Below are 25824 nucleotides of genomic sequence, written 5' to 3'. Positions count from 1 at the left end.
ATGTCTTGTATGTTTAGTTCAATGATGAAATATCATTTACTTAAAAGCAAAGTGAGCTGGTGATCTCTTGGTAGATGTGGGATGTCATAATGGAATAATTGGATCAATCTGGTCTTCTGGTTTGGAACATCATTTGCCCAATCTGTCAAATATTCCGCTCCTCCTACACCCACAGAAGCACAGATTTTGGTTATGACACAGGGAAGTCCCCAACTGTCCAAGAACATTCCATGATGTCCATCTTGTCTTTCTGGATAGAGGCTAATACTCCTGCTCAAACACATACACACACACACACACACACACACACACACACACCATGAATATTGGATATATATATAAAATATTTTATTTTTAAGTACTCTCTACACCCAATGTGGGGCTTAAACTCACAATCTTGAGATCAAGAGTTGCATGCTTTATCAATGGAGCCAGTCAGGTGACCCGAATATTTGGCATATTGAAATATATGGAAGCAATAAAATTGGAAGCTATTCTCAATTGAGTTTCTGCCTAAACCTGGGACTCCATTTGTTGGTTCTACTTCCCGGTTATAATCACTCCTCAATCTTTAGATGGTATGCAGTGCCAAGTATTTTGTTCTTATTGCTGGTGATAATAATAATAGTCATTATCTGGAGTGGAATGTTTTAATCAATCATAAAAACACAGTGGGGTTTTTCTATTAGATTTGTAAATATCCTTGACTTGATTCTCAAAGTGAATAAATGCCATTTAATTTTAGGAAAAGTTTGGTTTCCAAAGTCGAATCTTTAATCATCTTTTTGTTGATTAAAAACCCCAAAACTGCAGTGCCTGGGTGGCTTAGTCAGTTAAGCATCTGACTCTTGGTTTTGGCTCATGATTTCAGGGTCCTGGGATCAAGCCCCTCATCAGGCTCCTCACTGAGTGGGGAGTCAGCTTCAGGATTCTCTCTGCCTCTACCCTTCCCCCCACTCACACATGCTCTCCCTAAAATAAATAAAATCTTAAAAAAAAACCCAAACTTATGCAACCCAATATTTTTCTGATCTACATCTGAATCTGGTATCCAGTATAGGTGATAGACTTATCTGTGAACTTACTCATCCTGGTTTTTGTTTATTTCTGGCCCTGAGTAATTGAAAGAGTAGGATAATTTACTTACTAGTATACATAAGAATGATTTTTTTTCTCTTGAACCCATAAGCATAATTTGTTGTCACATAGAAGGGAACTCATAATTATTAGGTTCAAATGGGGTGGTGTAAAATATAAAAGAAGTAAAAGGTTGAGTTGAGGAGGGATTATACAAAATAGCAGTGTGTCTGTGTGCACTTTACATTTACAAAATCAGGGAGCACCTGAGATGGAAAAGAATGTGTGGCTGAGAAGGCTCAGGAAAGGAACATGCAGAAGGAAAACAAATTAGCATTGGCAAATCCTAGGAACACTTTTTGAACACTGCCATACATCATGCTTTGTGCTGATGAAACAGTGAAACACAGAAACTCATTGCCAAATCCAGACTGAAAGAGTAGTAAGATCATTAGATTAGTAGTTGAGGTGCCTGCTTTTAAGTCCTGGCTTGGTCACTAACTAATAGAGAATCTTTGAGAAAAATCACACTTTCTTTAGGACTCTGTTTCTTCATCTTAACAGGAGAGGTAGGAATTAGATACTCTCTAAATCCCCTTAAGACTTTAACATCATGAGTCATTTAAAAAGTGCTTCCATATTGCACAAGTATTGGGAACAGCATTGTCACTCCCCAGCATGTGGCTTGACCACAGCTCTGAGCTATAGATAATAATAGGTTGGAACTGATCTCTTGACCTGGTCTGTTCTGACCTCCTCTGGATTCTGTGTCCCAGAAATTTTTATACTTATTCAAAGGGTGACATGTCGGTTTGGTAATGTTTCCTTTAAATTGTGGGAAATGACTGCATGCTGGTGTATTTCCTGCCTTGCCGAAATAGCACAGTAGACCCATAGCATGGTAGTCTTGGAATAGCTCTCATGGATTTATTGAAATAGCTGAGTCCCAAAAGACTCAGCTGCTCATCAGACCAGACACATAAAGGATAGGTGACAGCCATGAGACCACCCTATGGAATAACACATACTGGACCACTCTGGGATACTGGCCATGTCTTTCACTGACCATTCGCTTTAGGGTAGAGTCTCATTTTTTATCTATTATTGCTTGAAAGCCCTTTCTCGTGCACCCCATATACGGGGACTGTCTCCTGTGTTTTCCTAATTCCCTCATTCCTCCTTCATCAGCAATGCTAATAAAATAGAAAATCTCATTGTCACTTTCCAATTGAGGAGTAAGACCAGAGGTGTGTTTTTCTGAACAGCTGGTTGAAAGCTAGTTAGCAAATTCTTAGTATCCTCATCCACTCTGGAGGTATAAAGGGATGGGTATTTAGATATTAGAGGGAAGATACTTTTGGAGAGGGCTATTAGTATGCTGTGCTGGCCCCTCTCTTTGGGAAGGCAATAGGTTCAGACAAAAGCACTAGAGAGGTAAGTCCTGCATATGCCAGTGGAGAACATAGATAAATGGGGTCTCATCAAGTTGGGAGACTCCAAAGAGTGAGAGTCAGGCTGCAGCTGCTTCCACAGTGAAGCAGTAAAGTCACTTGCACTGGATTTGTCCTACACTGCCAAAGTCTGTCCATGAAAGAACTGGTATTTCCTGTGGTTTTGAGATTTGCTGTGGAGTGATCCACGCTCCTATTCAGGATGGCCCCTTGGAGAGAGAGTAAACCTCAGTGGAGAAACAGGATGTATTCTAGATTCCTAGGGACTGAGGTTGGGATAAAGGGCCAGGGTGGAGAAGATGCATTAGCCCTCAGCAGGGGAAGCCATGATGACAGAGGCATTGTGAGCACCTGCCAGGCTCAGATGGAACTCTGTGTTGGGGCAGCATCACTGTACAGTGAGAGAAGGCATTGCTGTTTCCCCTTTCTCTTCTCTTGTCACCTGCCCCACCCTGGAGCCTTTGAAGACTCTTGTTATTGAGTTAAAGGAGCAAGAGTTGAAGCTGCTAAGTGAGGAAACAGAAGAGAAACTAACCAAGTGCCTCCTGATGCTTATTCCAGTACTATCAGGGAAAGGAGAGGAACTTTAAATCAAGATTTAAGCTTTTACTTTTACATATAGTTGTATGTGGTAAGCAGATGGATGCCCTCACCCTGCAAAGAGGACCACATCCTAATCCCAGGCACCTGTGAATATTAGTTTACATGGCAAAAGACAATTGAGGTTGTGGATGGAATAAAGATTGCTAATCAGCTGACTCTAAGGAGATTATCCTGGAGATTTCAGGTGGGCCCAATGTAATTACAAGCATCCTTACCAGTGAAAGAGGGAGGCAAGAGAGGCAGAGGCAGAGGCAGAGTGAGACAACTGGAGAAAGACTCAACTGGACAGTGCTGGTTTTGAAGATGGAAAAGGACTGCAAGCCAGCAGACACAGCCTCTAGAGGATAGAGAAGACAGGAAGTGGATTCTCTTTTGGAGCCTCCAAAAAAGAGCACAGCCCTGCTGACTCCTTGATTTGAGCCCAGTGAGACCCACTCCAGATTTCTGACCTTCAGAAATGTAAGATGATAAATTTTTGCTGTTTTACGCCACTAATTTTGTGGAAATTTGTTACAGCAGCTATAGGAAAGTAATATACTAAATAACTGAATTGTGGCTGTAATGCTTCAGAATGGCTAGAAAAGTCAAGAAGAGTGAAGAACTAGGCCTAGGGAATCAATTAAATGAAGAGAGGGAAACAAACAAACAAAAAAATGTTGCTTTAAAAACATAAGCCCTGCAATGTGGTAGCAATTACATTACTACATCGTATTATTTGTTGCTGTTTCTGGAAGTTCCCTACAAGGCAGACCTGGAACCGGGGTCCTGTCCTGTGTTTCTGTTAAAGGAGTCACACATTCTCTGGCTCTGAGTCTGAAGTCCAAATCTGGAGATGTTTTTTGTGGGGCTTCCTTCAGTTGCAAAAACAGTTCCATCAAGTGATTGGTTGCTAATATGACCTTCTGCTGTATTGCAAGCGTCCTTGAAACAGAGGGCTGAAAAGGCGGGTCTCAATGAAAACTGATTCTCTTGTGCCTAGAGGATTGAGCTGCAAATGGGTGTAGTGAGGGATGAAGCTGGAGATCCAGGCTGGAGCCAGCTTGAAGGGCTTCAGATACTATAAGATACAGATTACATTTTTATCCCAGTAATTGAGGTCAGGGTTGAAGATTTGAACTAGGGCAGTGGTAAAGGAATTATGAAGGAAGTTGACTGTAGACAGCTTGTAATTAAAGGTGACAGCATTTGGGGGGGCTCCTAGGTAGCTCAGTCGGTTAAGCACCTGCCTTCAGCTCAGGTCATGATCCTGGGGTCATGGGATCCAGCCCTGCTCAGTGGGAAGCTGCTTCTCCTTCTTCCTCTGTCCCTCCCTCCTGCTTGTACATGCACATGTGTCTGTGTTCTCTCTCTCAAATAGTTCAAAAAAGTGACAGCGTCTGTGTTTAAATAAGACTCTTAGTTTTCTATCCTGTGTAATTAGGAGACCAGGCATGTCCTTACAGAAACTAAGCAAAAGAAAATGGGAGGGGAGAATAGTTTTTGGTAGAATCATACCTTTGAGGTGAGTGTGGGCCACCTTTTTGGAGAAAACTGACCAACTCAGAAAATTACATCAAGAGTATAAGAGAGAATTCAGAGATTAGGGTGACGGTTTGAGTATTTTCAACTCAAAGATGAAAATAAGGTCACAGGAGTGAATGAGATCATCTAAGAGAATGTTGAAAATCCTCTAGGTACCATACCTGTGCGGTAGCAGGAAGAGCTTTTTCATGAAAAAACCATTTATAGCAATCTTGAACATCTCAAGCAGGCTGAATGGGAGAGCAGAATTGAGAGAAATTGGTGAGCAGGAATGAAAGCGGACGTGTAAACGTGACAACGGCTGAGTAAATATTAGGTTGTTCCCGATGAGTGGAGAGAAGCAACTTTTAACAGAATCAAAAAAGATGTATAAATCTAAGCTGTAAATTGAGAGGAGAAACTCAATGTGAATGACTGGAGCATGGGAAAGGTAAGCAAAAGGAGGGAAATGTTAGTGATTTGGCGATAATGGCAGGCCTGTGTGAAGAGAAAGTTATAAGGTAGAAGATGGAGAGAGGAAGATAGGCTATGTCAATTCCTATTGCTGAAATTAAACTTAAATGACAGTACTTATGCCACAGCAGGGCCTTTTATATTGCAGTTGTGAGCATGTGAAGGGGCTAGTTCCAAGGTGAATTCCTGTCCCCTGTCAGGAGTGGGGGACAGAGGGACCTGAAGTGGAAGCTTGCATACAGGAGAGTTTGGTAGCTGTTGTGTTCTCAACATATTTCACGCTGAGATTACTAGAGGGGAACAGTGCCTACCTTTGAGAAGCAGATGATCTGAATGGGAAGGCAAGCTCTTCACAGAGAACATGTTTAACATCATCAAAACTGAGAGAGTATTTTTAAACTAATAGAGTAAGATTTCAAGGTCCTGGGAAGACTTATTAGCCTTTGTGTAGTTGGTCAGGGAAGACTTCCTGGATTATGTGGGGCTTGGATTTGACCTCTGGCTGGGTGGGTGGGGGAGTTAAGTGAAAGCATAGATCTTTTGATCTTGGCCCCCATGAGTTGCCAATCCCTGGCCATGCTGTCTCAGCTGAAGGGTAGCTGTTGTGGGGAATGCAGCCTTCATGAGGAGATGGAACTGCAGGGGAACTGCTGTGGAGAAGTGGTACATAGCTGGGCAAGCACAGGTTTGGGAGACAGACCATGGGTTAGACCTGGCTCTGAATCTGACCAACTGAGCAATGATGGGAGATGTACTTGGATTTTGGGTTACAATGTCCTCATCTGTAAAATAGTGGCCAGAAGAGGTACCTTTTGAAAACTCCACACACCTTGTTTTCTTTTATCTTGTGTAATAGTACATGTTTTTTTTTTCCATAAGAATCTGACTCTGTACGTATGATCCTGCTCTGTCTCCTTCTCTTCCACTCTGTCTTCCAAATAGGTTCCTGAATGCTTTTCTTTAAAAAAATCTGTCCAATCATCACTCACCGGCTTAAAACTCTCACCATTGCCCACATGGAGAGTGAAATTTCTACCGTCTGTAGCACTGACCTCTATCCCCTGTTGTGTTTCCTGCTGTCCTTTCCTACACACTCAATCTTACAGGCCTGTTTCCAAGCTCTTTGCATGTGGCTCACATTTTTTTCTCTCTGGAATGTCCTCCCTATGCACCCAGCCTCTTGACCTTAACCTTCTCCTCCACCTTAGGGTCTACCATATGCTTGACTTTGGATTTGTGTCATTAAAGAAGCCCTCTGCCCCTTCCACTCAAGTAATGTAGACTTCTACTGCAGCACATTTTATGTGTCACTGCATTCGCTCCTTTCTGTGCTGGCTCACCCAAATGTGTAGGAGGTTCTGTGGAGGGAGAGGTGATACTTTCTTTTGCTTGACTTCACTGAGTTTACCATGGTGATTGCGTTGAGTGAGTGAATGAATGAAGCCAAAGCCAAGCAGTGTTCTCTCACTGATTCTCCTTTTCTGGTGGTCCCTGGTTAGCCTAGGATAGAATCACACAGCCGGATTTTCATTTAGGGAAACTTTTGCTATCTCCTTTCTTTTTTACTTAGAGTCAGGAGGCAGGAAGCTAGCCCAGGGTGTGCTTTTAGGCTGAATTTTACTTTGAAACCCCCTCTCCTTCTGTCTTGGTAAGATGAACTCAGTGTATCCATGGAAGTGTCCTTGCCTAGGAGCTAGAATCTGGTAAGGCAGATCCTTGAAGGCTTTGCTTGAGGACTAGATTGGTCAATGCCTTGTCAATTCCAAATGAGCTGCATTCATGCCAACCTCTCCGTTTGGTGGAGACCCCTTTCCTCCTGTTTGTGAGATAAGGGGGAAATAGTAACATGGTCAAATTAGGGCAATCCAAATTACCTTATGTCTTTGGTAAACCTCAGGAGTAAGACTTGCCTCAGGTTAAAAACAAAAACAAAAACAACAACAACAACAACAACAAAAACTGTAGCAACCAAGCTTGATTCTCCAATATTTCTGTTTTTCTCCGATTTGCTCTCTATGGTCACTATTGAATCGCCTCTTTCATGCCTTTGTGTTCTCTCTCCTATTGTAGCCTCTTCCTTGAAAAGTACATTTTCTGCTGAAGGTCTTTCTCTAGAGGGGCATTCATCTCCCTTACCGTGTCAGCTCTTCCTAAATTCCTCTCAAGAAACTGACTTTAAGTTAAAGGTGAGAGACGGCCTCGTTGGCTCTTAACTATCTATAAAGACAATGGCTGCCTTCCCCACTGGCAGGATTACAGGCGATGCAATAGTGCTATATATAGTATTAGGTATGTTATCTGTGTATGTATTACATATACACATGTGGCCTGGAAGCAGGCTCTGCCACTTATTAGCGTGTATGATCCAGACAAGCTACTTACCCTCTGTTTTGTTATCGGTAAAATGAAGTAAATTACAGTCTGTTTTTGAGGTTTGTGATGAGTCATAAATGAAGATCACATAGGAGTTTGGAGAATATGCTTTGGAGTTAGTGTGGAGTTCAAACCTGACCTTTCTGCTTATTGTTGTGTGACCTTAAGCTACTGACCACTTTGTTCTAATTTGCTCATCTATAATATGGGAATGATAATAATAGTACCTACCTCATAGGGTTTTATATAACGAGAAAATACATGGAGCTTCCTAAGAAAGTACACAATTACTAGACATTCTAAGTCTTATTTCAAGTTGTGAGCATTGAGTGAAAAAGTAATTTTAATTAAGAAAGAATCTTAAGCACACTGTATAGGTATCCAGGAATCCCTTCAATATAAACTTCTCTAAGAATCCTGGAGATAAAGAACTACATGGATTTTTATCTTCCTCTTGTCACTCTATAACATTGGAAGTGGGGAGTGGATAATAAAAGGTGGTTGTTGTGTGTGCATGCATCTGAATTTCAGTGGAAAAAAATCTGAGCAACATGACCCAGTTGACTTCACCACCCTGAATGCCCAGGAAAGTGCTTTGTGTCACATCACAGGATTTCACTCCTACTCAGAATATTCATGAATAATTAGAGGCCTAAAAATTAGGTCTCTCTAATTAAAAGTGTAAAAAAAAAAAAAAAAGCCTCTCAAATTGCTTCCTTCTATAGATAAAAAAAGTGATGTTATATAGAAAATCTCTGACCCCCCCCGCCCCCCGAAGGTAAAACAGGTACAGTATGGAAGAAATTCTTATAAACTAGAGATTAGAAGACTGGGTGGCTGGGCCCCCTTGAGTTTCTGAATTAGCAGGTCTCAGGGTGGGAGGCATTGAGAATTTACATTTCTAATGAATTCCCAGGGGATACTGATACTAGCCTTGGGTTAGAACAGCTTTATCTGAAATTTGGTCCCACCTGGGGGAGTCCTTTAGAAGAAGGAATTGTAGGCTCATTGCAGACCTCCAGAATCAGAATCTCTTTTGGTGAAATGTTTAGTTCACAAGCAAGAAGCATATCAGAATCTGTGAGAGTAAATCCTGGGCATCACATCTTTTTTTGGTTAATGCTTCTTGGGAGTTTTCAATACGCATCCAAAGTTAAAAATGAGAGAAATCAGGAGACCTGAATCCTGGCCTCAGCTTTACAGAAAATTAGCTGTATGACCAAGGGAAAGTTTTCTGAGACCTTTTAGAACAAATTTTCTTTTTGGTAAAATGGTTGGAGGTAGGGCACATTGGAAAGGGAATAAGTTTGTTTGGACAAATCAGTAATTTTCAACCTTTACACTTGAATCATCTAGCGGGTTAAAAAAAAAATAAAAATCTGATTTGTAAGCTCTACTCCAGAATCTTGGTGGTAAGACCTGGGCATTGGAATTATTTTTAACTCTAGATGATTAGAATGTGCACCTAAGGCTGGAACCATTGGATGAAGATTTCTAAAGTCCCTTCTGAGTCCTGGTCATTGACTTTCTATAGCCAGTGTCAAATCCCTTGCTGTGAAGAGAACAGACTCAATTTTTGTGTCCAACATCTTCTATCAACTCACTTTTCCTACCATGCTTTCGTATTTATTGCCTTGTAGCAGCTCACTTAATCATATAACAGGATTTAACCTTTGGTGGAACACTATTTGACACCTGTTAACCTTTATCCTTGTGATGAAAGTTAGGCATTCTATTTTATAGAGAAAGACATGCCAACTTAAAGAGAACAACTTGCTCACCTAGAAGAACTATCCAGTTTCACATCTGATGCTGGTTGCACTATGCTGATACTTTTTGAACTGCAATGCGCCTGGGGATTACCTGAGTATTTTATAAAATGCAGACTGTGATTCAGCAGGTCTTGGCAGACTCAAAATTTTGGGTTTCTAACTATCCCCAAGAAGATGGCTCTCCTACTAGCCTGTGAACAATACTTTGCATAGCAAAGTTCTTCCCCGTATTCTATTGATGTGAAAACAGTGAGCCAGCTTCCACTCTTTGGCATTATTATGGGGTTAATATGTCCTGGTACATACAAGGTACAACTCCTACATACAATATATTCATCCAAAAATGTGCTCTATTCTTCAGAGTGGACCCTTTGTAAGTTTTAATTCTTCCTAAATTGTATTTATTTAAGAGAGCACAGGTGAAGAGAGGAGCAAAGGGAGAGAAAGAAGTAGACTTCTTGCTGAGCAGGGAGCTCAATGTGGGGCTCCATCCCAGGACTCTGAAATCATAAGCTGAGCCAAAGTCAGACACTTAACTGACTGAGCCACCCAGGCATGCTGACCCTTTTTAAGTTTTGCCCATTTTCTAGAGATACTGCTTCAACATGATTTTTATACTGATTCTTTATGAATTCTCTTACAAGTCTTGGATATACTTTTTGCAACATTATTATTTTTTTAATTTTATTTATTGGGAGCACACCAGAGAGCATGAACAGGGGGAGGGGCAGAGGAACAAGCAGGCTCCCTACCAAGAAGGCTGGATCAGAGATGCCAGGCTGGATCGCAGGACTCTGAGATCATGACCTGAGCTGAAGCCAGATGCTTAACCAGAGCATCTGGTTGAGGTCACCCAGGTGACCCTCTTTGCAACATTCTTAAACTTAGCAGCTCTTAGTACCTAAAGATATATTGGATTTTTAGGGAAGCTATATCTGGTGAATTGATGAATGAAGTAATATGGTTTAGATAAATAAATACAAAAGGATGAGGAATAAAAAGATCCTTACCTTTGAAGAACATTTCCCAAGGTCTTTTTTGGTATAATATAGTATAAGCACAGAGGGCTTCATCGAACAGAGGCAAGGACATCCAGGACTGAAGCATTTTGAACAACTCTTATCCTGGTCTATGCACAGACAGACACCAGAGAAGTCTTCATATTTACAAGAATACCCTACCCAGCCTAGCAGACTTTTATTGTTAAAAGTACTAAATATTTTAGGCTTTGTGAGTCACATAGGGTCACGTATTTTTCTGTGTGTGTCTTCTTGAAGTATAATTGACATACAATGTTATTTTTGTTTCAGGTGTACAACATAGTGATTCAACAGCTTTGCACATTAGTCAGTGTTCACCATGATAAGTATAGTCACCATCTGTCACCATACAATGTTATTATAGTATTATTGACTATATTTCCTATGTTGTACTTTTCATCTCTGTGACTTATTTATGTTGTAACTGAAAGTTTGTACTTCTTAATCTCCTTTACTCATCTTCTCACCTACTTCCTCTCTGGCAACAATCAGTTCTCTGTACTTCAGTGTCTCTCTATTAATTTGTTTTCTGTTTTAGATTTCACATGCATGTGAAATCATATAGCATTTGTCTTTCTCTGGCTGACTTACTTCCCTCCAGGTCTATCCCTGTCACAAATGGTAGGATCTCATTTTTTTGTGGCTAAGTAATATTTCATGGTAAATAGTTGTGTGTGTGTGTGTGTGTGTGTGTGTGTGTGTGTGTATATGTGTATATCACATCTTTATCTATTCATGTATTAATGATTAGGTTGCTTCCATATTTGGCTATTGTAGATAATGTTATAATAAAATAAGGTACATACAACTTTTTGAAATAGTACTTTCGATTTTGTTGGGTAAATGCCCGGTAGTGGTATTACTGGATCACATGGTATTTCTATTTTTAATTTTTTGAGGAAAGTCCTTACTGTTTTCCACAGTGGCTGCCGCAATTTACATTCCCACCATCAGTACATGAGAGTTCCCTTTTCTCCAACATTCTTGCCAAAATTTACTTCTTATCTTCTTCATATTAGCCATTCTGACTGTTGTGAGATGATAGTTCATTGTTTTGATTGCATTTCCCTGATGATTAGTGATGTTGACTGTCTTTTCATGTGTCTGTTGGCCACCTGTATGTCTACTTTGGAAAAGTGTCTTACTTCTCTGCCTATTTTTTAATCAGTTTGTTTGTAGAGGTGTGTGCATATGTTTTAATTATCCTTTAAGAATGTAAAAAGCATTCTTTGCTTAAAGATCATACAGAAACAAGCCAGTAGTTACATTTGGCTCATGGGACATACTTTGTTATTCCTATTTCATTGGTAAATAATGCCAACTAAAATATAGACCTCTTCATCTGTATAATAGTCTGTTGTGAAATAACAGGTATGAAGCCCTGTGAAAGTTAGAAGTTTACTCTGGCTTCAGAGGAATGTTAAAATAATGATTATAATTCTAGCTTGCTTAGCTAAGAGGATTTTTGTTGACAAAGACCCTCGAACATCTTTATAGCCCTCTTTCTCTCCCTTCCTCTATGTGTACATACAATATTACTGGTGTTCCCACAACAAGTGTACTTGCTATACCTGGATCCCATGGAGAAAAAAAATACAGAGCTTATGCCAGGCAAAAGGCCACAGTTAAACAGCTAGCCTGGAGAGCACAAAGCTAAACAGAAGCAAGATGTATAGAATTTCCTCATTACATGCTCTCTCTAGGGACTACTAGTCAGAACACCATCTTTAGCTTTATTTCACACAGCAGATTGAAGGGTCAGGCTGACTGGCCATTCACTCAGACGACTGATTCAGCTAGGAGGGGAAAATAAATGACCCACTGAGAATGATAGCAAAATGGGTCTGTTGTAGAAAGTTGCCAAACTGAGGCACATTTGAAGGGCATTATGGGGCTTGACCTATTCCTACGAGCATTGGTTATGAACGTAATCATGGCTGGGAGTTGACATGAGCTTTTGTAGGCCCAGCTGTTCCTTCCATCTAGACCTGGCCATGGTCTCCTGAGGTCCTGCTGATGAAACCAGGATGCATCTGGGGTCCAAACCTCACTATGGCTCTTGACTGTGATAGCTGCATCTGTTGCCCGACAAGGTAGAAGTGGCTGCTTGAAGGTCACCTAAGAAAAACAGGAGTTCTGTGCAGCAGAGTCCACTTTGATATGGCTCTCAGGTGACATGGACTAACTTTACTGCATACTCTCTGGCATAGTTCTGCCCTGCTCTTTGAGCAGCATGGGAATGAGTCAAATTTCAGAGGTGAGCAAGGCACTGGTACATTTGCATGCATCAGTAGAGGCTTGTGGACCATAGCAGGATGAGGATGTGGGACAGTCAACAAGAGAGTTTCTAGCTAGGGAAGGATTTGTAAAGACATTGGTTATCAATGAAATCAATGAGAAAAGGATGCTTTTGGCTGGCTGTGTTCTTGTAGGAAAGAGCTATAATAGCTACAGGTAATGATAGAAGTGAGGGATTTTGTGCCCCTTGGCAAGACCAAGATTGATAGTAAGCAAAGGAGAACTTGAAGCAGAAGCAAGAATATGGAGGCAGGTCAAGAGAGAAGAACTGGGCTGAATATGAATACCTGCAACAGGATATGAGAGGATATTAGTGCTTCTACATGTGAGTGACTTTGTTGGTATCGTTTCATGAGCCTGCAATGCAGTAGACACCGACAGCTCTATTCCCTCCCTCATAACTGTGGGACCCGGACTACCAACTCCTCTGGGTGTGGGCTTGCCCCTAGGGGAAAGCCCTATGGAAGGGAAGCTGTGCTCTGCACTGACACAAGTGTGGACTCAGACTAAGGGGAGAAATGAAATTTAATGAGAGATCTGGAGGAATAATGAAATGAGAGATCTGAAATGAAAAAAGGAAGAGCTGACAATCAAGTACAGATGAGATGGATCTAGCAGCTTTTAGGGACCAAGCCTGGAAAGATTCCAATAGGCAATGAAGAAAAAGAATGTATAGGTGCCTGAGGGCTGGGAAGGTGGCTATTAAGGAATGGAGCTTGTTTGAAGGTCATTTCTTCAGTTTCTTCCCTTGCATGGTTAAGGATCAGTGTTGAGTTACCTCCCATACCCCTTTGCTCTAGTCCACTTAGAGCCTTCCAAAGCTGTAATAAGATGGGTTCCCAGGATTTTTCCTCAGAACATTGCCCATTGCAGTGAGCAGGCATAAGCTTCTGCCACAGAGCCACTAGGGGACCAGTAACTTCTGTTAGCTATACTCTAGGTCTTTGTCTTTGAGTCCCTAACGTCCAGGGGGAGACAGAGTTTCAGGGGGGTTATAGGTGGAGTAGGGAGTAATGAAAGATGTAAAGTGTATATCCAAGAAGGATGTGAGTGCAAATGGAAAGCTACAAAAATGGACCATGATGGCTTATTCAAAGAAGCCCAGAGAGTGGAGAGTCATCCTCCTGTTTCAGGAAGTGGTGGTTCAAGGGACTATACTATGAGATAAGCCACAGGGCATTATTGACACTCATTTGCTTCTCTTGAGACTGTTTACCAGAAAATCCCTTGTGTAAATGCTTGGGGTAGTGGAGAACGTACTTGATGTCCTTCCAGGTGTCCCACCACTGTCCCTCTCTGTGATCCTGTCTTCCCTTACTCCCAACCTCAACCTCTTTTGTTTGTTTGTTGTTTGTTTATTTATATTATTTTTGGTCTCAGAACTTACTGTTAAGTAGACCTTAAGACTTAGGCCTTAAGACCTAAGAGACTTAGCCTCTTTTGTAGGCTAAGAATATGAGGCCCTCCGTAATCTACTTGATAGTGTTCATTGGACTTGTGTTATAATACCTTCCCCATTTCTTGCTCAAAGATGCTTTGGCATATTTGACAGGTCTGACAAAATTGACTGGTTGATTGTACCAAAGTTTTCATCTAAATCAGGAGTTTGCAACCTTCTATAAAGGGCTGGATAGGAAATATTCATAGCCTGTGGATGTATGAACCCTTTGCAACTAGTCAAGTCTGCCCTTAAAGTACAAAAGCCATCATAGACAATATCCAAGTGAATGGGCAAAATATGCCCCAATACTACTTTATTTACCAAAACAGGTGGTCAGAGAAAGGAAAGACAAAAGGAATTTTAGATAAAGATTAGAGCTTAAAGAAAGCTCCATATCCTTACATATTTCTCTAATAGCTTGCATGCAGGGGCTGAAGTTTATACAATATACATTTTTCCTTAAATTCTTAAGGACTTGGCCATATTTATTGGGTTAAGGTGTTATAGTAGGAAGAATATTTTAGAGAATATTATATTTTCTTTGAAGAAGAAAATATTTACCTTTATGGATAGTTACTTTGATCAATTAGCATCCTTCTTCTGGTAAACCATGAGAAGAGAACTCATTAGAGGTATGTTTATGTGGGGCAAAAGGTAGGAAAACATCTGGGATAGGGAGGCTGCCTTAGAACCACAAGATCTTGTATAGACAGCTGTAGAGGCCATAAGGATGAATAAAACATAACTATTCTCAAAAAGGTTGAAATTTAATTGAAGATGTGTGATACTATATTTCTGTATATCTAATTGTGCATGTATGAATTTATCCTTCTATCAACACATATCACAAATAATGAATAAAATAATAGCATGTGATAAGTAGTCACTAGTGGTATAGGCAGTAGGCCAGAAGAGATTTAAAAGAGAGATCTCAGGCAGCCTGGGTGGCTTGGCGGTTTAGTGCCACCTTCAGCCCAGGGCCTGATCCTGGAGACCTAGGATGGAGTCCCATGTCAGGCTCCTTGCATGAGGTCTGCTTCTCCCTCTGCCTGTGTCTCTGCCTCTCTCTCTCTGCCTGTGTCTCTCATGAATGGGTGAATAAAATATTTAAAAGAAAAAAAATAAAGAGAGGTGTCTTCCGATTGGCCAGTGTGAATGGGAGGTCTTCAAGGACACTTGTACCATGAACTAAACATTGGCCAATTACTAAGAATTTAATTGAGGAAGGCATCTTCACTCCCCACCACAAAAACAAAAAATACCCTGGAGGCATAAAGTAGAGGAAATAAGGACTCCTCTCTTATCAAGTTGGAATTTTGTGCAAAGGAGACTGAAGTAACAGATTCAATATTGGTTTGGATAGTTAGATTCCCTCTGCACTGTGGTTATGGCCTTGATTCCACTCTTTCACCTGTCCTCTCAAAATGTATGACCAAGCTATACAGAGTAGATGTACTCATTTATTCATTTGGATCTTTTGTAAAAGTTCCTTGACTTCTACTAAAAGTTAAGCACTGGATGGGATGGTTCCAGTATAGGTTTATCCACTGCCAGAGATAGATCCTGGAGCTCCAGGCCCCCTGATACACAGCAGGGTATTCATCTCCCATATATGAAGGTCAACATGTTCTATTCACTAGAAATCAGTGAAAATTACATTTATTACATGGGACTCTGAGAAACTAAATAACAGTGGACAATAATAATTCATTTCTTCAATGAAAGGCTGGAGGAAGCAGAATCTCAGGAGGCCGTCAGTAATTAAAATGGCATTATTTCACTGCAAGATTCTAGATAACATATTCTAAGTCTCTCCTATTCTTTTCACATAACCACACATTATTGATGAACAGGCATCAAGAAGGCATTAGGTGATATTTTATTACATTATTTTAAGCCACTGAGGTTTTTATATATGAAGGGTATAGATTTATGCTGATGATTCAGCTATGAAGCAAGCACATCAATTTGTTCATGAATGTGAACTGGTGATTACCTCCATTAAAGTCAACAGGGCAGACTGATCACTTTAATTTGGGCAGAGGCATGCAAACAGCATTTGCTAGTGGTGTATGTACCTAAGAACACAGGCAAAAGAGCCGTTCTGCATCCCCAAGGAGCCCTAGGAATGCAGATTTGTGTTCTTATAGGTTATAAGTATAGGCCAGAGTATGAAGAGTGGTGGGACAGGAAGAAATTGCTGCCTAGCATCATGTGGCAGGATTTTGTATAAATTTCAATGATGTTAACTTCTCAATGCTGATTTGATGATAACTGCAAAAAAGGTAGCACAGAGAACATATACCTGCTCCCAATTTCAGATCCTAGAATTCGGGGCCCTCCTAGGTATGACTAGATTATGACAAGTTGAATGATGCTCTGCTTTATACAGAGTTGAGGGAACCTATGGGATTTAGTAAATTAAAAAAATCGAATTGACTATCTGTGATCCCAGCTATGTGCTAGGTGTAGTGAAGGTTTCTGTCCTGAAAGAATTTACAGTCTCACTGGATAATGTGGAGTGACTTTTTAAGCAATATTGATTTACACTAGTACAGTGTAGTTGGTTTAGAGAATGAAGGTTGGAAAGGCATTCAGATGATGTGGCTATGGCCAAGAAGGCAAGGAGAAACAGTGTAAGACTCTGGGATTGGAAGCTAGTGACATTGGAGCATTAGCAATTCACTTGTTGCTAGGGAACTTTCGGGAAGCACTTTGGCCATATATAAGCAAGTGCTGTATGGTTTCCCTGACCCAGAAAGTCCCACTTCTGACAAGAGCAAAAACTGGATACCTAAAGACCTATGCCACTTTGTTTTTGGTAGTAGCAAACATTGGAAACTCCTTTAAATGTATGACAGCTGGGAACTGACTTATCAAATAATGAAGCAAAAACACTTAGGGGTCTTATTCAACTATTAAAAAATAATTTACAAGTATCTAGAATATTTGGAAAATACTTGTGATATAATCGGTGACAAAGATGCAAACTGAGATTGCAACTTTATGAAAATGATACATAATTGAAGTATAAAATATATGAATGACCACGTAGAGAGTAGATCTCCCTTTATTCCCTATTACTGCCTCTATTTTAGTACTTTTTAAAAAAATATTTATTTATTTACTCATGAGAGACAGAGAGAGAGAGACGCAGAGGGAGAAGCAGGCTCCATGCAGGGAGCCTGACGTGGGACTTGATCCCAGGTCTCCAGGATCAGGCCCTGGGCTGAAGGCGGCGCTAAACCGCTGAGCCACCCGGGCTGCCCTATTTTACTACTTTCATAATAATATCCACAATATGAAGTTTTAAAAATGCATTTACATGTTTAATTCTACCAAAATATAAGCTTCTCTAGGAAATACGAATACTATTTGTTTTTCCTCTATATCTTCAATGTATAGTACATATTAGGCACTCAAAATTTGAATGGTTGACTACATCTGTGACTGGATATCATGAAAATATTTCTTTTTATAGTGACCTTTCAATAAAATGTACAATATGAGAATAGCATTTATTAACTCCTTACTGGGTGCTAGGTTAAGTGCGCTAGTCATGTTTCATTTCGACCTTATCACTGCTTTGTTATTTTTTAGTTCTCCTTTATACTTAAGGAAATTGAAGCTTTACAGAGGCAAAGTACTCTGCTCAGCTAGAGAGAATAAGAGTCAACATGTAAACCCCAGGCTGCTGAATTCCATAGCCCAACATCCTGACCATTTTATGATTTGGAAAAATTAAAATATATAGAATAATCCAGAGTTTTAGATGCTTCAGAGAGGTCATTTAAAACAAGAGCATGAAAGTATTTCTTAATTCCTCCTGTCCCCTCAGTGTCTTCTTACTGCCCCTGGCTGCCAACCTCTACTAAGCCATCCTTCCCTGATCAAATGGTCCCTGTTGGTTGAGTCCTGTAGCCTTCAGAATTTCAGTTACTAGCAGTGAGGTTGATAAACTTCCTCTCAGTCTGAGGCAGCTGAATTTTTAAAGGATTTCATAATATTTCCGCATAAGAGACGTGGCTACAAACATGTTTTGGGACATCCAGACCTTTCAGGCTCTTTTCAAATCAAGTTGTAAAGGTGGCCATGAAGCCTACTCAGACATTTATCTCTGTGGAAATCCATCATCCTCTTAAGGTCAAATCCCTCTGTCTTAACCACTCCTTCTATTTTGCCTCTCAGAGATTTCAGGGAAGTGTATCATTTTGTCTCTTGCTGAATTAAAAAATTCCATCTGTAATATAGATGGCATATTCTGGAGAAACCTACAAATTCTATACAAGATAGACATGTATGTATTAACGCCATATGTATGCTGATCTTATCAGTTCAAAAAACTGAGTAAATTTGCAGGCAGAGACCATAGCACCCTTCATTGTCCTGATTGTTATAGAAAACAATAGTTGGTGTGGAATTTGTCCCATCATATCTTCTCTTTATGGTTTTATATAACTAGGTAACTGTGGTGACATATCATAAATTCCTTTTTATTTTATTTATTTTTAAAGATTTTATTTATTCATCACACACACACACACACAGGAAGAGGCATAAGCAGAGGGAGAAGCAGGCTCCCTGTAAGGAGCCCCATGTGGGACTTGATCCCAGGATCACTACCGGAGCCAAAGGCAGATGCTCAACCACTGAGCCACCCAGGCGTCCCCAAAAATTCCCTTTTAATGGTAAATAAGTTCATTTTATTCTCAAACTTATGACGATGATGATGCAATATTAACATAAGAATCAAGTGCTTTATAACCTCTGAATTGTTATCCTGCTTTTTTTCAATAGTGTGCTCTTCTTAAAAAACCACTATGATACCTGAAGCTGTAAAAATTAATGAAATGGTAGAGTTTCGGGGGTTGAATGCACTGAATATATGCTGGTGTTTGGAACTGAACAGAATTACGAATATTAAAAAATGTAATTTGATTTCTAGAAAAGAAAATGTTCTCCCTTTTTCTGATGTACCTCATATCACTTTGGAGTTAAATGCCTAAATACTTTATTAGCAGAGGTTTTTAATGTTTAATTAAAGCTCAGCCTTCCAGGCATTTTGGCTTTTCTTGTAAGTGTTCAAATAGGCTTATGGCATTTCTGAGGTGGAGCTACTTTTGTAGTGATGTTCATACAAAACCAAATTTCACAGTTAGGATAGGCCATTCATCTGGAGCTTTGAACTGCGTAGGTTTTGTTTTGTTTTGTTGTTTGGTGATTAAAAACATCTTGCATTTTAAATGATCACTGTATATTTTTGTGAGAGCTTTATGCATTTGTGATTTTTGTCAGTTTTAACTCTGCCATCATTGTCTCTGGAATATTTACTTTTGGTCAACTGTGGTGATTATTGAAGGGTTAGGGAATGGATGCCAATAGTACAAATTCAGTTCAAGGAGCAAGTTACTTTCTTAAAAGAATCTGCATCAGTTTTCCTTGCCGGCTTATTCTCTTTCTAATCTTGCTGGTCATATTCTCCTTTGTTTCACATCTTTCAATGTGCCTCCAGAACAGGAAACATCATAATCTTTGAGCATCCTAACAATTGTGCTAATCAGGCAATCAGAAAAGAAGTGTTATAAGATGGATAGCCTACCTCTCCATGATGTGTTGACCGATTCCCATCCAGGAGTACTAATTGTTCCTTTCTCTGGACTCCTAAAGCTCTTATATTCTGGAGCATACAATTGAGTGATGGCTTCTAAGCCTCCTCCTTTTCCTCAAGATAACTGGTTTTTGAGATATTAAGTGAGAGATCAAAGACTTGGCTCACTCTTTTTAGCTTTTGCTTCCCCAAATCTGTTGTTTTCAGAAGGTATAGAGGATTTCCTTTCCTAAAAGATTGTTGGGAATTTAGTATGGTTAGCTAAACTAAGGAGCAATGCTACTTTTTCTTGTGACTAGTCTCTCTCAGAAATCCCAAATCAATCTAATTAGCCTAACATCTAATGATTAATGATATGCTTTATTGTTTCCTAAGCTTCTAAGATGGCAGATGACTCTTGTTCCCTTAGCTAAGTTGTAAACAAACCAAGAACAGAGAAAGCAGAGGCATGGCCCCATGAATGTTACCTGCTTGCTTGGTTGACTCAAACAAGTTTCAGAGTTTTATTAAACATAATCACAGGGATGCCTGAGTGGCTCAGGGGTTGAGCATCTGCCTTTGGCTCAGAGCGTGATCCTGGGATAGGATCCGGGCTCCTGTCCCACATCGGGCTCCTTGCAGGGAGCCTGTTTCTCTCTCTGCCTGTGTCTCTGCCTCTCTTTTTGTGTGTCTCTCATGAATAAATAAATTAAATCTTTAAAAAATGTAATCATATTGCTCAACATCTTTTCAGTTGCAACCTAGTAACACTAGTCAATTAATGATCTATTTTCCTTTTTTTTATTTCTCTCACATTAATCCTTTTCAAATATCTCATGTTTCTAGTCCACCAATTTCTACCTGTCTTCCACCTCCTGTTTAGGAAGATCATCATGCTAAATTGGTTAAAAAAGCAAGGTGTTTCATCAGATTTATATACTACCTAATGCTCCTATACGACTGATGAATCACTGACCTCTACCTCTGAAATCAATAATGCATTATATGTTAATTAATAGAATTTAAATTTTAAAATGTGGGAAAAAATGTAGAAACCTAAAAACCTCTCATAGATATCTCAAAGGGATTCCTGAATTCTAGTAACAGCTCTTGAATAATACATTACTTTGCCATTTATCCTAACTGAAAAAATACCTCTTGGGACAACCCAATACTTCTTAAATGGAAATACTGAGAAAAAGGAAGACCTGGGAATCTATTTTCCTTGAGCAGTGCAGTATCTGAGGATTCCCATTCCTGTGGCACTAACTTCCACTATGTATTCAATCTTACACTTCCTACTCTGAGATATACTGTTCCCCTATTCTTAAGATCCTCATCATAGAACCCTTCCCTCTGTACTGCATTAAAATATTCATTCTTGATATACAGCTACTAGATTGCTTTTTCATGTACCCTTCTATTTATCTTACCCTTCATGGATTTGGAAATGGAGTTGGTTATAAATTAAGAATCAGAAGAATAGTCATCTTTCCATATTTGGAGAATCCAGCTGTCTCTAATGATTCATTTAAAATAAACAAAATAGTATTTCTGTGAAATAAAAGAAAACCAAGTTATATGGGGCAGGGGGAATATTGTGATTTGACAAAATAGGACATTTTATTTTTTCTGAGTCTCTAGTATTATAGCATCAGAGTTATAGTTAAAGAAGAGGTAAGCTGAATCATCAAGTACTGGGCAGCCCGGGTGGCTCAGAAGTTTAGCGCTGCCTTCAGCCCAGGACGTGATCCTGGAGACCCCGGATCGAGTCCCATGTCCGGCTCCCTGCATGGAGCCTGCTTCTCCCTCTGCCCGTGTCTCTGCCCGCCACCCCCCCTCCCCACCCGTGTGTGTGTGTGTGTGTGTGTGTGTGTGTGTGTGTGTCTAATGAATAAATAAAATCTTAAAAAAAATAAAGATTTAAATCATCAAGTACTTACTATGAGCAATAGACTTGGACTGGAGCTGGAATGTTAGCTAGCATTTCAAGCTACAGTAATGATTGAGAACTACCTTGAAGACCAAAACTTAGCGTTTGGTACCACAGTCATGGAAATCATAATATATTAAAACCATATTCAGAGTCACCATGATACAGTGGGTCCAGTAAGAAGCAGAAAGGCAAGCTTAAGAAAGATAGGAATTTGGATGGAGTCCATGGCCAGTTTAAGACCTGTAAACTTGCCTGTTTTGGAGATATTGAAATCTTGAGCATCATGTTGGAAATATTTTCAGAGTGTTCCGGAATACAATACAAGATAAATAAAATTCTGATTTTAAGTTGACTTAAACAGCAGGAGTACATTGCTGAGTGGAGGCCGATAGACTTTAGGATTTATGGGTCAGTAAATTAAAGAGAATAATTAAAGGACTATCAGGAGTTGCCAGCCCTTAATTTTTTTCTAGGTGTTATTAGCACTGTCCCCTCCCCCCCGCCCCCTAATTAGATTTTACTGGACAATGAGGTTCCAATATTAGATCTAAGCCATAATAGAATTTACTTAAAGAATGAAGATCCATTTCAAAAGATGCACAAAACTTCATTATCACCACATAGAAGTTACTGATTGGCATCTCCTTCTCTCAGGATCCCCCTTTTCTCAGCTCTCACTCTCCCTTGTCATTATATAGAGCCACATGCCAAAGCCTTCAGCTTATGTCCACTGCTGTGCAAAAGTGTGACCTCAAGTCTTAACACCAAGCATGGATGATAGAGAGCAAACAAGACCATCTGAAATCCTCATTTCATAGAAAGGAAGGTTGTTCAACAGCAGAAATAGGAAGAACTTAATTGAAGATTAAAATAATTATAAATACATATATATTTCTGGAAAATTCATACCATCCTGACTTTTTTCAGGCCACCATGAACAGAGACACTACATTCTGGACTCAAACAATGGACCAAAATATAGGAATTATTGTTTAGTGCCATAATGCTGATAAATAGCTGCTGGAAGGTAATATAAACTTCATCTAGCCAAATTAAAGGGGTAGTTCAGCTAGATCTTTGAGAATATCTTTATGATGTATTCCAAATAATATATGTAATAAAAAGCTATTAAAGGCTATTCTTTAACTCAATACAACATATTGAGCACCAGTTCTATATCACATACTTAATGTGGCTTTTGGAGTATAAAATGCACTAGAATACAAATATAAAAAAGACTAGTGAACAATGTGGAGTGGAGACAATAGAACAAAAATCAAGAACACATGTTATTCTTGCTCTGCCTCCAAGAAATCTCATGCCTCTGGACATTTAGTATCCTATAAATGGGTATAGTAAGGCATGTTTCTATTTCAAACAGTCTTAGTTTTCACCATTTTAGTTTTCAAAGTATCTGAAGAATCAGAGGTAAACAAAAATATAAGAAACTGATAATGTTTGGAATTCCATCAGTGGTATCTCAGAGTACATATTCTCACTGCAATAGACTTCAAGTGTTCTTCCTTAAAACCTTCAAAATGGGATTCTTAACACTAACGATTTATTGAAGTGATCTTTGAAAGTATTCCTAGTATCACCATTTATCCATCTCCTTTTGCTGATAAGAAAACAGTCCTTTAGATGTGAAGTGACTATATAACTATTTAGTGGTTAAGCCTCCTGACCTCCAGTTCTTGTTTCCACACTGTCAGGCTAAGCTTTCTTTTGCATTTGGAACTACACACATGTGTAGTGCATTTTAATCTCCCAGAGCATTGAGGCATGGTAGGGAGGCAGCCTGGTTTTGGAGAGCAGAGGTGGGAGGATACAAAAGGGCAGATGGCCACAAGACTCAGAGGAGGATTCTTGCTCTGCTAATCACTTGTTCTACTTGCCCTACGCTCCTAGCCCTGGTGGCCCTTCTCTTCTCCATTGCCCTTTCTAATCCTCATTCTCTTGTCCTCTTGGCACCAGCCTGATGGGACTGATCAGTGTTTTGATGGTGGCTCTGTGTGCTGTTGACCTTGGCCAGTCAATCTGACCTTGTATTACCAGCTCTGCCTCCTTGAAGAGGATGAATGACAAATTGAAATGCTCAACCAGGGAGCTTAAATTCAGTACAGCTGTTTTGGCTGGTATAATATGTTTAAAAATTAAACTTGAGTTTCTTTATACTAGACCCACATATTCCAATTTGTTGTATACTCTATCATTGCCTACTACATTAAATCTGCTTTTTCTTTTTTTTTTTTTAAGAGATTTTTTTTTTAAATTTATTTATGATAGTCACAGAGAGAGAGAGAGAGAGAGAGAGGGAGAGGCAGAGACACAGGCAGAGGGAGAAGCAGGCTCCATGCACCAGGAGCCCGACGTGGGATTCGATCCTGGGTCTCCAGGATCGCGCCCTGGGCCAAAGGCAGGCGCTAAACCGCTGTGCCACCCAGGGTTCCCTAAATCTGCTTTTTCTATGTGTTTCTCAGACCTGCCTGGCCCCTGAAAGCACTTGAGTGGGCAACCGGTGACTAGCATTTTCCTGACAGACTCCAACAGGCAGATATGGGTTCCTTTGGGTAGAACTCTCTTTTTCAGCTTCCTGTGAGTCTCTTTTAAATCCAAAGCGCACTGTAGTATCTTTTATTGGTCAGAGTTTAGCACCATGTGACCAAAATCATAGTGTTCTATACTCCATGGTGAGTGTCCGAGGGCTCAAGTGAGAGTGTAGGTCATGAGAGCAGTCCATAGGGGAAAATGGATCAAAACAACCCAGTTAAAATACATTATTGTGAGTGCTTGAAACAATAATTTACTAATAGCACCCTGCTTTTCTGACATAAATGTCTAATATCACATATGAACTAGTAATACTTGGTAAATCATTAAAAGCTGCCCGTATTTGTGGTTCTCCTGGATGTAGGACTCCAGAGAAGGTGCAAGATCGTGCAGCAGTATACTTCCCCTTTGCCCCAACATGATTTTCACTCCAATCCTCTTCCATCCAGGTTGCCAACTTGGCCTGTTCCATTTCCAACAATGAGGAGGGGGTGAAATTAGTCCGGATGGCAGCCACCCAGATTGACAGCCTGTGTCCCCAGGTAAGCCTCATTCACTTTGTTTCAAAAGCCCATTGGTGTCCTAATATTCGGGGTCATCTCCATTGAGGCCCTCATATCTTGCCTTGCCATCATTCCTGGGCTATTTCAAGGTCTTTCTCATAAAGAATTTCTAACTGCTCCAGCCTTCAAAATTACTGTAGTAATTATTGTGTTTTCCACTCATATTGACTTTGTTCTGTTTATTTGGGGGCTATATTTAAATGCTCCATATCTCTTTACCTTGTCTCATCTAAATTCTAACCTTGCACATGTAGGACAGGAGTTAGCTTTCTACCACACCTGTGCTAAGAAAATACAACTTGTACCAGTACACACTTCTTGAAACCTGAGGCCAATTACTATATCTTTAAACAAAACAAAGCAAACAAAAACTAATGGTAGTCGATAATATACTTCATCTTTTATGTTTTTGATTATCTTCTAAACACTGAGAACCCACTTATCTGTAGCAACCACCTGGTCCAGGGTTTCAATGTGGTCTTTGACCTTCTGGTTTCTTTCTTGAATAGTGTAGTCAGTATGTTTCTGGATTGTTTCTAACAAATAGGTCATCAATGCTGCTCTCACACTGGCTGCCCGACCACAGAGCAAAGTTGCTCAGGACAACATGGATGTCTTCAAAGACCAGTGGGAGAAGCAGGTCCGAGTGCTGACAGAGGCTGTGGATGATATCACCTCAGTGGATGACTTCCTTTCTGTCTCAGGTAATCACAAATAGGACCCTTCCAAGGCAGCTGGAGGAGAACAGATTAGGAATATTTTATAAAGGTCATGGGTCTCTTTTTCAAATGCTCTTCTTGGCCCTTTGAGCTTTCACTTCTCTCTGGAAATGTTATTGTAGCACTCTCTTAGAAATTCTTCTTTTAAGTGCACATTATTTCAAAACACTGAGTCAAAGCATTTGAGGGGAAAACACAACTTTCTGATAGAGAGATCAGCAATCTGAAAAGAATATTTAAGGTGACATAGATTCTTCTTTAGTTCCTAGAGTTTTTAAAGCAGGTGGGCCTTGTATCCATCTGAATTACCCATCTTGAAAAAGGGGGTGGTATGTGAGATTGGTTAATCCTCATGGTTTATATTTAAGAATCAAAAAAACAATCAGCTAGCCCAGTTTGGCTATGTTTAAAGGGGTCTTTTTTCCCCAATAAGTGAAGTC

General features: G+C 39.9%; 1 protein-coding gene across 8 annotated transcripts in view; it reads left to right on the top strand.

Moving 5' to 3' along the window:
• CTNNA2 (catenin alpha 2) overlaps window positions 1–25824 on the top strand; it is a 1087950-nt gene that overhangs the window by 943442 nt on the left and 118684 nt on the right. For all 8 annotated transcript variants that reach the window (XM_038561604.1, XM_038561605.1, XM_038561606.1 and 5 more), the window contains 2 exons: window positions 24552–24644; window positions 25213–25369. In XM_038561604.1, coding sequence (XP_038417532.1) covers window positions 24552–24644; window positions 25213–25369 — 250 coding nt within the window. The remainder of the gene's footprint in view (window positions 1–24551; window positions 24645–25212; window positions 25370–25824) is intronic.

Source organism: Canis lupus, chromosome 17 (genome assembly GCF_011100685.1).
Source record: "Canis lupus familiaris isolate Mischka breed German Shepherd chromosome 17, alternate assembly UU_Cfam_GSD_1.0, whole genome shotgun sequence".
NCBI lineage: Eukaryota > Metazoa > Chordata > Mammalia > Carnivora > Canidae > Canis > Canis lupus.
Note: the sequence above shows the minus strand (reverse complement) of the source record. Positions and strands in the feature narration are given on the sequence as shown.